The sequence below is a fragment of the Armigeres subalbatus genome, chromosome 2, assembly GCF_024139115.2.
Source record: "Armigeres subalbatus isolate Guangzhou_Male chromosome 2, GZ_Asu_2, whole genome shotgun sequence".
NCBI lineage: Eukaryota > Metazoa > Arthropoda > Insecta > Diptera > Culicidae > Armigeres > Armigeres subalbatus.
The window spans coordinates 386,526,989-386,539,709 of NC_085140.1; the positions used below are offsets into that span (position 1 = coordinate 386,526,989).

Here is a 12,721-nt window from a genome sequence, read left to right on the forward strand (position 1 = left end):
CAATCCGAGTTGAGTTGAGTCGATTAGTAAGTAACACAATGGGTCTCCAGATCTCCTTAAAAAACCGTTTGGGAGTATTACAACTTGGTGTATGAGAAAAGCCCTGGCCCTGGAGAAAATCCCATCCTTGGATTGACACGTCGGCGATGAATCAATCCGAAAATGACTTCGGTATGGTGTATGGTGCATCTCAAACACAACATCAAGATCTTTGCATCGTAAACAATATTGTCATCACATTGCAATTTTTATTTCATTTCACATTGCCCTACCACCACATATTTTCTTTGGTACACATCCATTTGGTATGTATTTTATAGTTTGTCTATCCAGAATAGCACCAACAATGACTAGATTAAACCCATCCATGCTGGTCGTAAATTTTCACCACCAACTGCAGCCTTCGGAAGAAATCATCATCTACGAGGTTGTCTTTACAAAACAGATCCACGTCCAGTTCGCTGCGCTCGGGGATGGACTCCTTTTTGGCCATCACTACCCTTAGCAAGACAAGGATGTGATAAAATTCCCGTGGTGCAATTCGATTGATTTCCTCCGTGAAGCTACAATATTGTGGAAGAAAATAAATTAGTATGTCTATGACAAAACGAATAAGCGTTCGTGCAGTGCAGTTACCTTTGATAAGTGAATTGACTCATATTAGGACATTTCAAACGTTCTAAATTAAGCCGTAAGCTTTCAAAGTAAAACTTGAAGTAGTCATCTATGTTTTGCTCCAGCTCCGGGTCCGAAACGCTGGTGAGAAGGAAAAACACTATATCTCGTACGAGGGAGTCCAGCTGAATGAGCTGGAAATCCACAAATTTTAATGCGATTGGTTTTCCGTTGTCATCTGAAAAGGTGCGATCCATTATTCAACATATTTCAATCTGAACAGTAGTCTTTCAAATAGTGTGCGAAATAGGAGTCACAGTAAATTACAATAAGACTTATTTGGAATGCTCATTTTCAGTTCGATTGGCTTCATCCTCCCTATCGTCTTTTTTTTCGAGTTATTGCGGTACTAAAGGAAATTGTTTTTATTAACAGGCTTTCTATGCCTGTACGTAGTATGTAATTAGATATCAGCATCAATAAAAAATGTCACTTATGAAAGCATTCCAAATGTGTCAGATTGTTAGAATTGAGTTTGTTTTCAACATTTAATGTTATTTAAAGATTATAAGCACACTTTTTTTCACAAATATGTATCCAGTTAGTTTATACTTTACCATATTTGATCATCATATTGTTGACCCACAAATCGTTATGCAACATCGAACAGTACTGAGTCACATCATCTGATACCAGATTGTACTGCTGTTTGCGACAATCATCAATCAGCTCCAGCAACCGCTTTAACAACGGTTCGCTCACCCCAGCTTTAGTAAAATCAGCCTCAATTACTTTTATCATCCGTTGAACTGTCTGCTCGTTCATACCAGCATCTATGTCCATTTTACCTAAAAACTTTTCAACGCTAGAATTGAATTCTTCTGGTTTCAGCAGTCGCAGCGTTATTGGAATTGCGTGGAATAAGGCAAGTTTCTGAAACAAAGACTAATATTAGCGCGGAACAAGTTTAAATATCTGACAAACACAAACTTTTAAAACAAATTCACCCATCTCTCGGTTGAACCCTTTTCTTCTATCTCCTGTAACAAAACCGGATTGCTTGAGGTTCTCGAAGAGTATCACGCCATCTTCATCCACCGCGGTACTGCCCGGTTTCAAAGAAATCCTCGTACCGTAACACCGACAAAAGACGTCAATAATTTCGTCCTCAGGAAAGTTCACATCCTGTTGTAACTTGATCATAGCTGGGACTATATTCAAATAAAGGGCCGCTTCCTTGACAAATGTTATGTCAAGTTGAAACATTACTATGAACTCTTCGCTCGATGGACGCATTTTGGCCACAAGGTGAAGCTGGTTAGGCTAGACGCGACACATGGGAATAGATAGAATAATTCAATTTACACATAATTAATTAAACATATGTAATACGACACTGACGGTACGTGGCACTCCTGCATTAGAGCACCTTTCATGTGTGCGGTTTCGAAAAGCAGCAGGGCTCATAAATTTAATACGCGGAACGTTCGTTTTTCAAAAGTATCAATCAAATTGGTGTTTTATAGATGACTGGTTTTCGATATTTTTTAAGGGTCTGTTGAAATTGAAAGACGGGAAGCGACCATTGTTTACAGTTTCAGGGAAAACCCCATCGTTATCGTCGCTAAAACATGCTATTCACCTTCTAATAAAATATTTCCTAAAATTAGCAACATACCTTCATCATATTTAGCAAACCTATCGTTATCATCGTAATTACTCAAAACCCTGTGGACCACCGGCGGAAACAGAGGTGGGGCACCACGCGATGCAATCACACCATTGTTCTCAAATGCTATTGTTCTCGGGACTACGTAATGGTTCGACGACATCTAGGAAGGAGCGTTCAATATAGCTCTGGCCATATCTCTCAAGTTCCCACACTCATGCTTACACGGATCTGCCGAACGAGAGGGTGTGTCCAAGGGGCCTGCCTAGGAGATAGTAGGGTTTGACCCTCTTGAGCTTCTATAAAAACAAGCTGCTCGTATTTGTAAGCAGGCGCTATCAAAACGAGCGTGTGGCGCACAACGCGCACTAGCCAAGTCCTGGTGTCTGGTGGGACTTTTATCAAATTGACCCGATTGATCGAGCGTCAAGGAGGTGTGGCTCCAACAGCGTCTATTCTAGCATTCAGCGGCTGAATGAGAAATGCTATTCCTATATATAGCTATATTTAAGAAGGTAACGGAAAGCCCAACTAACTTTTTTAGTTTTATAACAGTCTTGTAGAGCAGCGGTTCTCAACCTTTTTCTTGAGAGGTACCCCTTCGAACTTTTACATGATTTGAGGTACCCCCTCTTGAAAGTAGGCTTCCAATCCTCTTGAAACCATAATTCCGAGCCCTTTTGAAGGGAAGCTCCTTTAAGCTTTTGAGTCCCTTTAGAGTAGGCTTCCGCGCTTCTTCATTAGATGTTTCCGAGCTCTTGGAGGCGGTTTTCGAGCCACTTTAAAGGAAGCTTCCGTTGCATCTTGAAAGAAGTCTTCTGAGCCTCTTGATAGTATGCTTCCAAGCCTATTAAAAGAAGAATTCTGAGCTTCTTGAAGCGAGGCTTCCGAGCCTCTGGAAAAGAGGCTGCCGAGCCTTTTGAAAGAAGGCTTCTGAACCACTTGAAAGTAGACTTCTGAGCCTCTTGAAAGCAGGCTTACGAGCCTCTTGAAAGAAGGCAACCTAACCACTCGAAAGGAGGTTTCCGAACCTCTTGAAAAGAGGCTTCCTAGCCTCTCGAAAGGAGCCTTCCGATCCTCTTGGAAAAAGGCTTCAGAGCATCTTGAAAGAAGGTTTTTGAGTCTCTAGAAAAGGAGGCTTTTGAGCCTCTAGAAAAGAAGGCTTTTGAGCTTCTTGAAAGGAGGCTTCCGAGCTTCTTAAGAAGGCTTCCGAGCCTCTTGGAAGGAGGCTTCCGAGCCTCTTGAAAGGATCCTTCCAAGTCTCTTGGAAAGAGGCTTCGGGGCCTCTTGAAAAAAGGCTTTCGAGCCTCTAGAAAGGCTCTTGAAATGAGGCTTCCGAGCCTCTTCAAAGAACCTTTCGAGCCTCTTGAAAAGGAGGCTTCAGGCCTCTTGAAAGGAGGCTCTGAGCCTCTTGAAAGGAGGCTTCTGAGCCTCTTGAAAGGAGGCTCTGAGCCTCTTGAAAGGAGGCTTGAGCCTCTTGAAAGGAGGCTTCCGAGCCTCTTGAAAGGAGGCTTCCGAGGCCTCTTGAAAGGAGGCTTCTGAGGCCTCTTGAAAGGAGGCTCTGAGCCTCTTGAAAGGAGGCTTCTGAGCCTCTTGAAAGGAGGCTTCCAGGCCTCTTGAAAGGAGGCTCTGAGCCTCTTGAAAGGAGGCTTGAGCCTCTTGAAAGGAGGCTTCTGAGGCCTCTTGAAAGGAGGCCTGAGCCTCTTGAAAGGAGGCTTCCGGGCCTCTTGAAAGGAGGCTGAGCCTCTTGAAAGGGAGGCTTCTGAGCCTCTTGAAAGGAGGCCTGAGCCTCTTGAAAGGAGGCTTCTGAGCCTCTTGAAAGGAGGCTTCTGAGCCTCTTGAAAGGAGGCTTCCAGCCTCTTGAAAGGAGGCTTCTGAGCCTCTTGAAAGGAGGCTCTGAGCCTCTTGAAAGGAGGCTTCTGAGCCTCTTGAAAGGAGGCTCTGAGCCTCTTGAAAGGAGGCTTCTGAGCTCTTGATCTGAAGGAGGCTTCTGAGCCTCTTGAAAGGAGGCTTCTGAGCCTCTTGAAAGGAGGCTTCTGAGCCTCTTGAAAGGAGGCTTCTGAGCCTCTTGAAAGGAGGCTTCTGAGCCTCTTGAAAGGAGGCTTCCGGGCCTCTTGAAAGGAGGCCTGAGCCTCTTGAAGGAGGCTTCTGAGCCTCTTGAAAGGAGGCTTCCGAGCCTCTTGAAAGGAGGCTTCCTGAGCCTCTTGAAAGGAGGCTTCCGGGCCTCTTGAAAGGAGGCTCTGAGCCTCTTGAAAGGAGGCTTCTGAGCCTCTTGAAAGGAGGCTTCTGAGCCTCTTGAAAGGAGGCTTCCGAGCCTCTTGAAAGGAGGCTTCTGAGCCTCTTGAAAGGAGGCTTTCCTGAGCCTCTTGAAAGGAGGCTCTGAGCCTCTTGAAAGGAGGCTTGAGCCTCTTGAAAGGAGGCTTCCAGGCCTCTTGAAGGAGGCTTCCGAGCCTCTTGAAAGGAGGCTTCTGAGCCTCTTGAAAGGAGGCTTCCTGAGCCTCTTGAAAGGAGGCTTCCTGAGCCTCTTGAAAGGAGGCTTCTGAGCCTCTTGAAAGGAGGCTTCCGGGCCTCTTGAAAGGAGGCTTCTGAGCCTCTTGAAAGGAGGCCTGAGCCTCTTGAAAGGGAGGCTTCTGAGCCTCTTGAAAGGAGGCTTGAGCCTCTTGAAAGGAGGCTTCTGAGCCTCTTGAAAGGAGGCTTCCAGGCCTCTTGAAAGGAGGCTTCTGAGCCTCTTGAAAGGAGGCCGAGCCTCTTGAAAGGAGGCTTCCTGAGGCCTCTTGAAAGGAGGCTTCTGAGCCTCTTGAAAGGAGGCTTCTGAGCCTCTTGAAAGGAGGCTGAGCTTGAAGGAGGCTTTGAGCCTCTTGAAGGCTTGAGCCTCTTGAAAGGAGGCTTCCAGGCCTCTTGAAAGGAGGCTTCCGAGCCTCTTGAAAGGAGGCTTGAGCCTCTTGAAAGGAGGCTTCCAGGCCTCTTGAAAGGAGGCTTCCGAGCCTCTTGAAAGGAGGCCTGAGCCTCTTGAAAGGAGGCTTCTGAGCCTCTTGAAAGGAGGCTTCAGAGCCTCTTGAAAGGAGGCTTCCGAGCCTCTTGAAAGGAGGCCTGAGCCTCTTGAAAGGAGGCTTCCGAGCCTCTTGAAAGGAGGCTTCCGAGCCTCTTGAAAGGAGGCTTCCGAGCCTCTTGAAAGGAGGCTTCCGAGCCTCTTGAAAGGAGGCTTCCGAGCCTCTTGAAAGGAGGCTTCTGAACCTCTTGAAAGAGGCTTCCGAACCTCTTGAAAGGAGGCTTCCGAACCTCTTGGAAGGAGGCTTCCGAACCTCTTGAAAGGAGGCTTCCGAACTTCTTGAAAGAAGGCAGCCTAAACACTTATAAGGAGGCTTCCGAGCCTCTTGAAAGGAAGCCTTCGAGCTGCTTGGAAGAAGGCTTCCGAGAGGCGTAAAAGGATGTTTCTAATCCTCTTGCAACAAAGAAACCGAGTTTTAGTGTAAAAAAAATCATTTTGTTCAGTCGACGTTTTTTTGTTTGATCTTTTGTTCCTCAGCCCTTCATACATCGTGCTAGTTGTGGGAGGCAGGATTCAATTGGAATTTATTGATCACATTACATATTATGTACAGTATAAATTTTTGAAAAAGAAAATACACAATTATCAAAACTTTATCAATGAATTTTGATTGAAATTGTAATATGTCCGCCATTACGCATTTTTGTCCGAGGTACCCCCAAGGGCCAGCAAAGGTACCCCTAGGGGTACATGTACCCCAGGTTGAGAACCGCTGTTGTAGAGTATAATTAACTCTTCAAGAGTTTTATAAAACCAGTTTAAAACCAACAACGGACACGAATAGGAACACGGAACGTTTTAAGCCTAGCCCAGCAGGGTGAATTGGGTAGAGGTGAATGACAAATTAACAACACAAAAATAACAAATTTTGCTGTGCTGTGGTTTTGTTAATTTTATGTTATTCGCAAAAAACACAAAATAGCATCGCAAGAACAAATTTAGTTATGATAGTAAAATTTGTTATTTAAATGTTATTGTGGGGAAGAACAGAACATCAAATGAAAAACGAATTTTGCAATCATTACATTTCAAGCTTCTGCATATCTATAATAACTGGTTTAGATATTTTCTTTTTGCAAATATTTTGCTAATATAAAAACATATAAATAATATACAAATGTCATTGTTTTTCTTTAGCAGTTTTTTTTTATTATATCCGGGTTCACAATGTGGTACGCCTCATGATGCTTGGAATCCAAGGACCAAGGATGTTATCGATCATTTAGTAATCTGCGTTGGATCATTTAGTAGTTTGTCAATAACTCATTCCAGAGACTAAATTTCAAAATTATGTGTATGGTAGACTTCTAGTGCAAAGGTTTATCTACAACTCTGCCCGACAGCTCGTTGTTTGAATTTCACTAATAACGAAGCTATAGCGCTAGTAGCAGTAACTTAGACTGAATGATTGCATATTTTGTTATCATTTAGTATAAGTATAGCAACTAGCACCGTAACTCCTTTAGTAGTGGAAATCGAACATCGACCTGTTAAGGAGAGTTGTAGAAAAATCTTCGCACTAAAAGACTACCATACAACACAGTTTGAAAATTAGCCTCTGGAATGAGTTATTGACAAAATACTAAATGATCGAACGCAGATTACTAAAAGATCGATAACATCCTTGCCAAGGACTAAGTAAAGTCCGTTGGCCAAACATTGGAGAACACAGAATGTCTTCTTTCTACTTTTTTCTCAGTTATTTAAAGGAGGCTTCCGAACCTCTTGGAAGGAGGCTTCCGAACCTCTTGAAAGGAGGCTTCCGAACTTCTTGAAAGAAGGCAGCCTAAACACTTATAAGGAGGCTTCCGAGCCTCTTGAAAGGAAGCCTTCGAGCTGCTTGGAAGAAGGCTTCCGAGAGGCGTAAAAGGATGTTTCTAATCCTCTTGCAACAAAGAAACCGAGTTTTAGTGTAAAAAAAATCATTTTGTTCAGTCGACGTTTTTTTGTTTGATCTTTTGTTCCTCAGCCCTTCATACATCGTGCTAGTTGTGGGAGGCAGGATTCAATTGGAATTTATTGATCACATTACATATTATGTACAGTATAAATTTTTGAAAAAGAAAATACACAATTATCAAAACTTTATCAATGAATTTTGATTGAAATTGTAATATGTCCGCCATTACGCATTTTTGTCCGAGGTACCCCCAAGGGCCAGCAAAGGTACCCCTAGGGGTACATGTACCCCAGGTTGAGAACCGCTGTTGTAGAGTATAATTAACTCTTCAAGAGTTTTATAAAACCAGTTTAAAACCAACAACGGACACGAATAGGAACACGGAACGTTTTAAGCCTAGCCCAGCAGGGTGAATTGGGTAGAGGTGAATGACAAATTAACAACACAAAAATAACAAATTTTGCTGTGCTGTGGTTTTGTTAATTTTATGTTGTTCGCGAAAAACACAAAATAGCATCGCAAGAACAAATGTTGTTATGATAGTAAAAATTTTTATTTAAATGTTATTGTGGGGAAGAACAGAACATCAAACGAAAAACGAATTTTGCAATCATTACATTTCAAGCTTCAGCATATCTATAATAACTGGTTTAGATATTATCTTTTTGCAAATATTTTGCTAATATAAAAACATATAAATAATATACAAATGTTATTGTTTTTCTTTAGCTGTTTTTTTTATTATATCCGGGTTCACAATGTGGTACGGGTTCCGGGTTCCTCATGATGCTTGGAACCCAAGGACCAAGGATGTTATCGATCATTTAGTAATCTGCGTTGGATCATTTAGTAGTTTGTCAATAACTCATTCCAGAGACTAAATTTCAAAATTATGTGTATGGTAGGCTTCTAGTGCAAAGGTTTATCTACAACTCTGCCCGACAGCTCGTTGTTTGAATTTCACTAATAACGAAGCTATAGCGCTAGTAGCAGTAACTTAGACTGAATGATTGCATATTTTGTTATCATTTAGTATAAGTATAGCAACTAGCACCGTAACTCCTTTAGTAGTGGAATTCGAACATCGACCTGTTAAGGAGAGTTGTAGAAAAATCTTCGCACTAAAAGACTACCATACAACACAGTTTGAAAATTAGCCTCTGGAATGAGTTATTGACAAAATACTAAATGATCGAACGCAGATTACTAAAAGATCGATAACATCCTTGCCAAGGACTAAGTAAAGTCCGTTGGCCAAACATTGGAGAACACAGAATGTCTTCTTTCTACTTTTTTCTCAGTTATTTATTTTTTCTTACTTCATTTTTTCTTCTTCCATTCGACTTCTTTCTACTGTTTTATTTTTATTTCTTTATCTTCCTTCTTATTTCTGCCATCTTTCTATTTCGTACCTCCATCCTCTTTCTACATTCTTGCTTCTTACTTCTTCCTTTAACTTTCTTCCTTAATTCTAATTCCTTTTTCCTTTTTCTCTTTTTCGTCTTCTTTCTTTCATCTTTCTTCCATTATCGGGCAAAATACATTAAGCCAAATGACTATAAATCTGCAATTCATTAGGGTAGATGTACTATATTTCACCACCTTGGTAAAACACAAAGATTTTTCAACGATTAAGTACAATATTTTACCTCTGCATATTCAACAATCATACAGACTCAGTAATATGTAAATCATTGATATCTTATGCAAAATGCAACTAAAAATAGTAGTCTCGATGCCAAGCCATTTTTTTCCGTTAGAAGAACATTTTTCGTAACATTCTATTACTAATGTTTTGATCTAAAAGAGTTCATGTTTTTGTCTTAAATTAGTTAAATGAAAGATGGCGAAATATAGCACAGCACATCAAAGTTGGTGATCTCAGTGATCTCAGTGATCAGCCACTGAAATTCCTATGATTTTTGATTGTTTTGAAAACTAAACATCTATTAATTTTCATCGCCGCTGCAGTATGGCCTTAAGGTTCCCCCAAACAAACGCGACGGGACAGTCGCGACGCGATTCTATCGCTTGGCGACAGCGATTCTGTCGACGTTGATATGGAAGCGTAAATAGATCATTGCCTGCAGTGACCAAGCGATAGAATCGCGGCGACTAGTTGTCGCCGTCGCTGCGATGAAATCGCCTAGGTCTGGGGGAGCCTTTATACATTCAAAAAGCTAAGAAAATTGTGCACACAACGAGCGTTGCCTAAGCTCCGGGCCGTAATGGATTCATTCATTTCAAGCGAGCATTATAGGGGTGGAAAATATTGGATCACGAGGGTGATGAATATTAAAATCGTGTGGTGGAAATTAAATCAAAATACTTGCAACGGCATATTTTAATAAAATAGGAATAATTTATCGTCATAAATCATAATGAAATCAGAATTACTACAAAAGAATTTGTTTTATCTTATAATTGCAAAATCTACAGAATATTTAGAATGTTTTGCATTTTGCGGCAATTTTGGAGACATACGTGCTTCTATACTATTAATTCCTACATATCCATCGAGGTGATAAGTAAATAAGTTAGAATGAGACAAAAGAAAGGAAAAACAACACGGTGTGTAGCTACCCGAGCCACCTTAACATTGGCATACGTCTTGTTCGATCTAAGGTTCGGTAGGTAACATTTTCGGATGGCCAGAGCATCCACGGATTAGAGAAAAAACGAACAAATGAAAAAATATTGAGAAACAGCATCTTCCGGAGGTTCAAAGTACACGGAACAATAAGACAGAGACTTCAAAAAAACTGAGAAACTTTAATATCAGACGAGCAAAGAAAGGCATAGATGACCTGCATATAAACCACATGCCGATTCTTCAAAACACCTCCTCACCACCTTACTTTCCTGAAAGGTTGGTTACCTCGGGCCACAAGGGTATCCAAAAGTTGCTCTCTGGAGGCGTCATTTTCCGAGCAGTAGTAAACTACGTGATCGATGTCATCGTAACACCGGCTCCACATTAACATAGATTGCTATCATAAAGGACGATATTGTCATTCTATTTTCCCGAAGGTAAATCGTTTTCCGTTTACCGTTTGGACGAAATTTTATTTGCATATTTTTACGACTTATGTCTAATCATTGCTATTTTAGTCATTTATATCGTAACAATATGAATGACACTAATCTTTGTGATTGTGGAATGGCATATGAAGACATGAATCACATTCTTTTGGTTTGTTTTCTATATGATTTACAGAGTGTAAAAGTCATTGATAACATTACCAACTTTGGCTCTTCTGTCACAACTTCCATTTGTGATGTCCTTGCTCAAAGATATATTATGGTAATAAGAAACATATTAGAAATTATTTTGTTGTGAAATTGATTGCAGGCAGCTGAGTAATATGAGCCCAACACTGTTTAGTTCAGCTGAAACCCGCCCAACAACAATTCAACTGAAAGGTGCCCGTGTGGCCATGAGGAAAAAGCGGTAACGCCTTGTCGCCGCGCAGATGCAGACCTGCGTTACTTCAATGCTGCGTGTACGCTACTTGGGCTTCGGCCCTCAATTGCACTCTAATAACGTTTTTCAATTATTAATATGCAAATTAGTAGGATGATGCAATTTAGCTTGAGCTTGAGCTTGATTGACTGCCCATAGTTGATAGTTGCCACTCCATTATGACCAGATCAGCTGTTCTTGCACAGAGAACCAACAGATGATATGGAAATGCTAATATCATCTTCCAAACTTGGACGTACATGTTCATGATAGAATTAGAGGCGAAAGTATAGAATTGATAGTTCCGTTAGGATACGGCAGGCATGAAGAATGTTTTTATAGAAGTCGATTTGAAAGCGAGCGGAGGGCAATATTTGTGATGGCACATATCACACGACCTTCCTTCTGCCAAGCTGCCGTATGAAGGGGGAGGGAAGAATATCATAAACATTGCAATGCAATATGCGTTTAACATTTAGAAACAAACAACTAAAGAATACAGCATTGCATGTTGCATACATGAAACAGAATTGTTTGTTTAAACTGAGTTTCAGACAAGTTAAGAGAATCTTTATCTTAGCATCGCTTAACGTTCTGACAACTCACAATTTATTCCGGGGATGATGCAATCAAGTAACAGGAAGCCAGAGTACGAAACTTCTGGATCGTATGGTTTTTATGATGAGTTAACCTGCATCCCCTTCGAAGTGTTGAATTTGTGCTGTAGTAGTATCAATCACCAAATCCATAAATCGAATCCAGTTTTATATTTTTGTTTTTTTTTTTATTTGTTTCCGCTGTAGTATTTTGCAGTATTATTGCAAACTAAAAATGTTTCCATGGGTTTCCTTGTGCTTTTTAGATTGCAAAAAAATTATATTTGATGGCTCATTAGCTAAGATGCACCATAGTGAAATATTCAGCAGTGAAACAAGCTGTGCTGCTTGGGTAGGAGAAAGCAACTGATGGATATTGGAAACGAGCTTTTAAGTTCATTTTCAATTCTAGCAGTTACTGCTAGAATAGTCAAGTTGAAGGTATAGGATAGAAAAACTCAGACACAGAGTAACACATATAAGGGCTCAATGATTGAGCTATAAGGTATCGGTAGGTATTCCCGACAGGGTGTTGCGCTTCGGCATACCCCTCTAAAGTCGCAATCGCATCAAACTCAATTTCCACTAGCTACGTCGTAAATTCTTGAGCAAGCATACACAATTACGGAGGATTTTTGGCAAAATATTGTCTCTATCCTTGGTTTTCGAACCTGTACTGGGAATGGGACCTTGTCGGAAATACCACACGTAACCCTATATGGTTTTGATATTACTAACACCGCTTGTAAACGCTCAATGTCCCGCGGCGTCCAACTTCGAAGCGTGTTCTACAGCCGCTTCGATTGCATTGCGCTAATCGGGCGGAAGTTCAGAGATAAAGTTACCATCGATAAGAAAGTGGTCGATTTGGGTTACTGTTTCATGATTAGGTCATCATTAATCTACAAATGCCTTGTGGGAATTTTTGCATAGAAAGAGGGTACCTCTACAAAGACCCCATTGCTAACATTTTGTCCCTTCCACCATGAGCGTCCATGCCATTGATATGCTTTTCACATCTCACGTTTTATTTCAGGACGGCTTTCGATCCTCAGTTCTTCACCTTTGGGAGGACCTTCGTCGAATGTATCGAGCATCTTCTTCATTATTGTTACATTTGTTTAGAGTTTCATTCGACTCCAGGACTGAGGATGTTTGCTTTGAGTGGCACACAGGCGCTTCGGCAGAACTTGCTTCCGGATTTATGCATCTTTTTTAAAAAGTTTAACAGGACCCACCGGTACAACCTTGGAAATCACACAACTCACTTAGTCCGATAAAGCTTGCTCGCAAAATACTTAGCGTTCAAAATAAATCAATTATGGACCTCTTTTGCAGACCCTCCATAGTAGCGAGGCGACTTGCAGCTGTAGACGTGGCAGAATGGAGACAACGTTTATGTAGTGCACGGGCCACTTCAGATTCAGTA

At 41.2% G+C, this 12,721-nt stretch overlaps 1 protein-coding gene across 1 annotated transcript in view; it reads right to left on the reverse strand.

Annotated features, from left to right (window-relative positions):
• Window positions 1-210: 210 nt before the first annotated feature.
• LOC134217332 (uncharacterized) overlaps window positions 211-12,721 on the reverse strand; it is a 31,817-nt gene continuing 19,306 nt past the window's right edge. The window contains exons 2-5 of the mRNA XM_062696079.1: window positions 1,606-1,938; window positions 1,233-1,548; window positions 637-853; window positions 211-563 (exon numbers count right to left, since the gene is read on the reverse strand). Of these exons, the coding sequence (XP_062552063.1) occupies window positions 356-563; window positions 637-853; window positions 1,233-1,548; window positions 1,606-1,938 (1,074 nt within the window). The 3' untranslated portion in view covers window positions 211-355. The remainder of the gene's footprint in view (window positions 564-636; window positions 854-1,232; window positions 1,549-1,605; window positions 1,939-12,721) is intronic.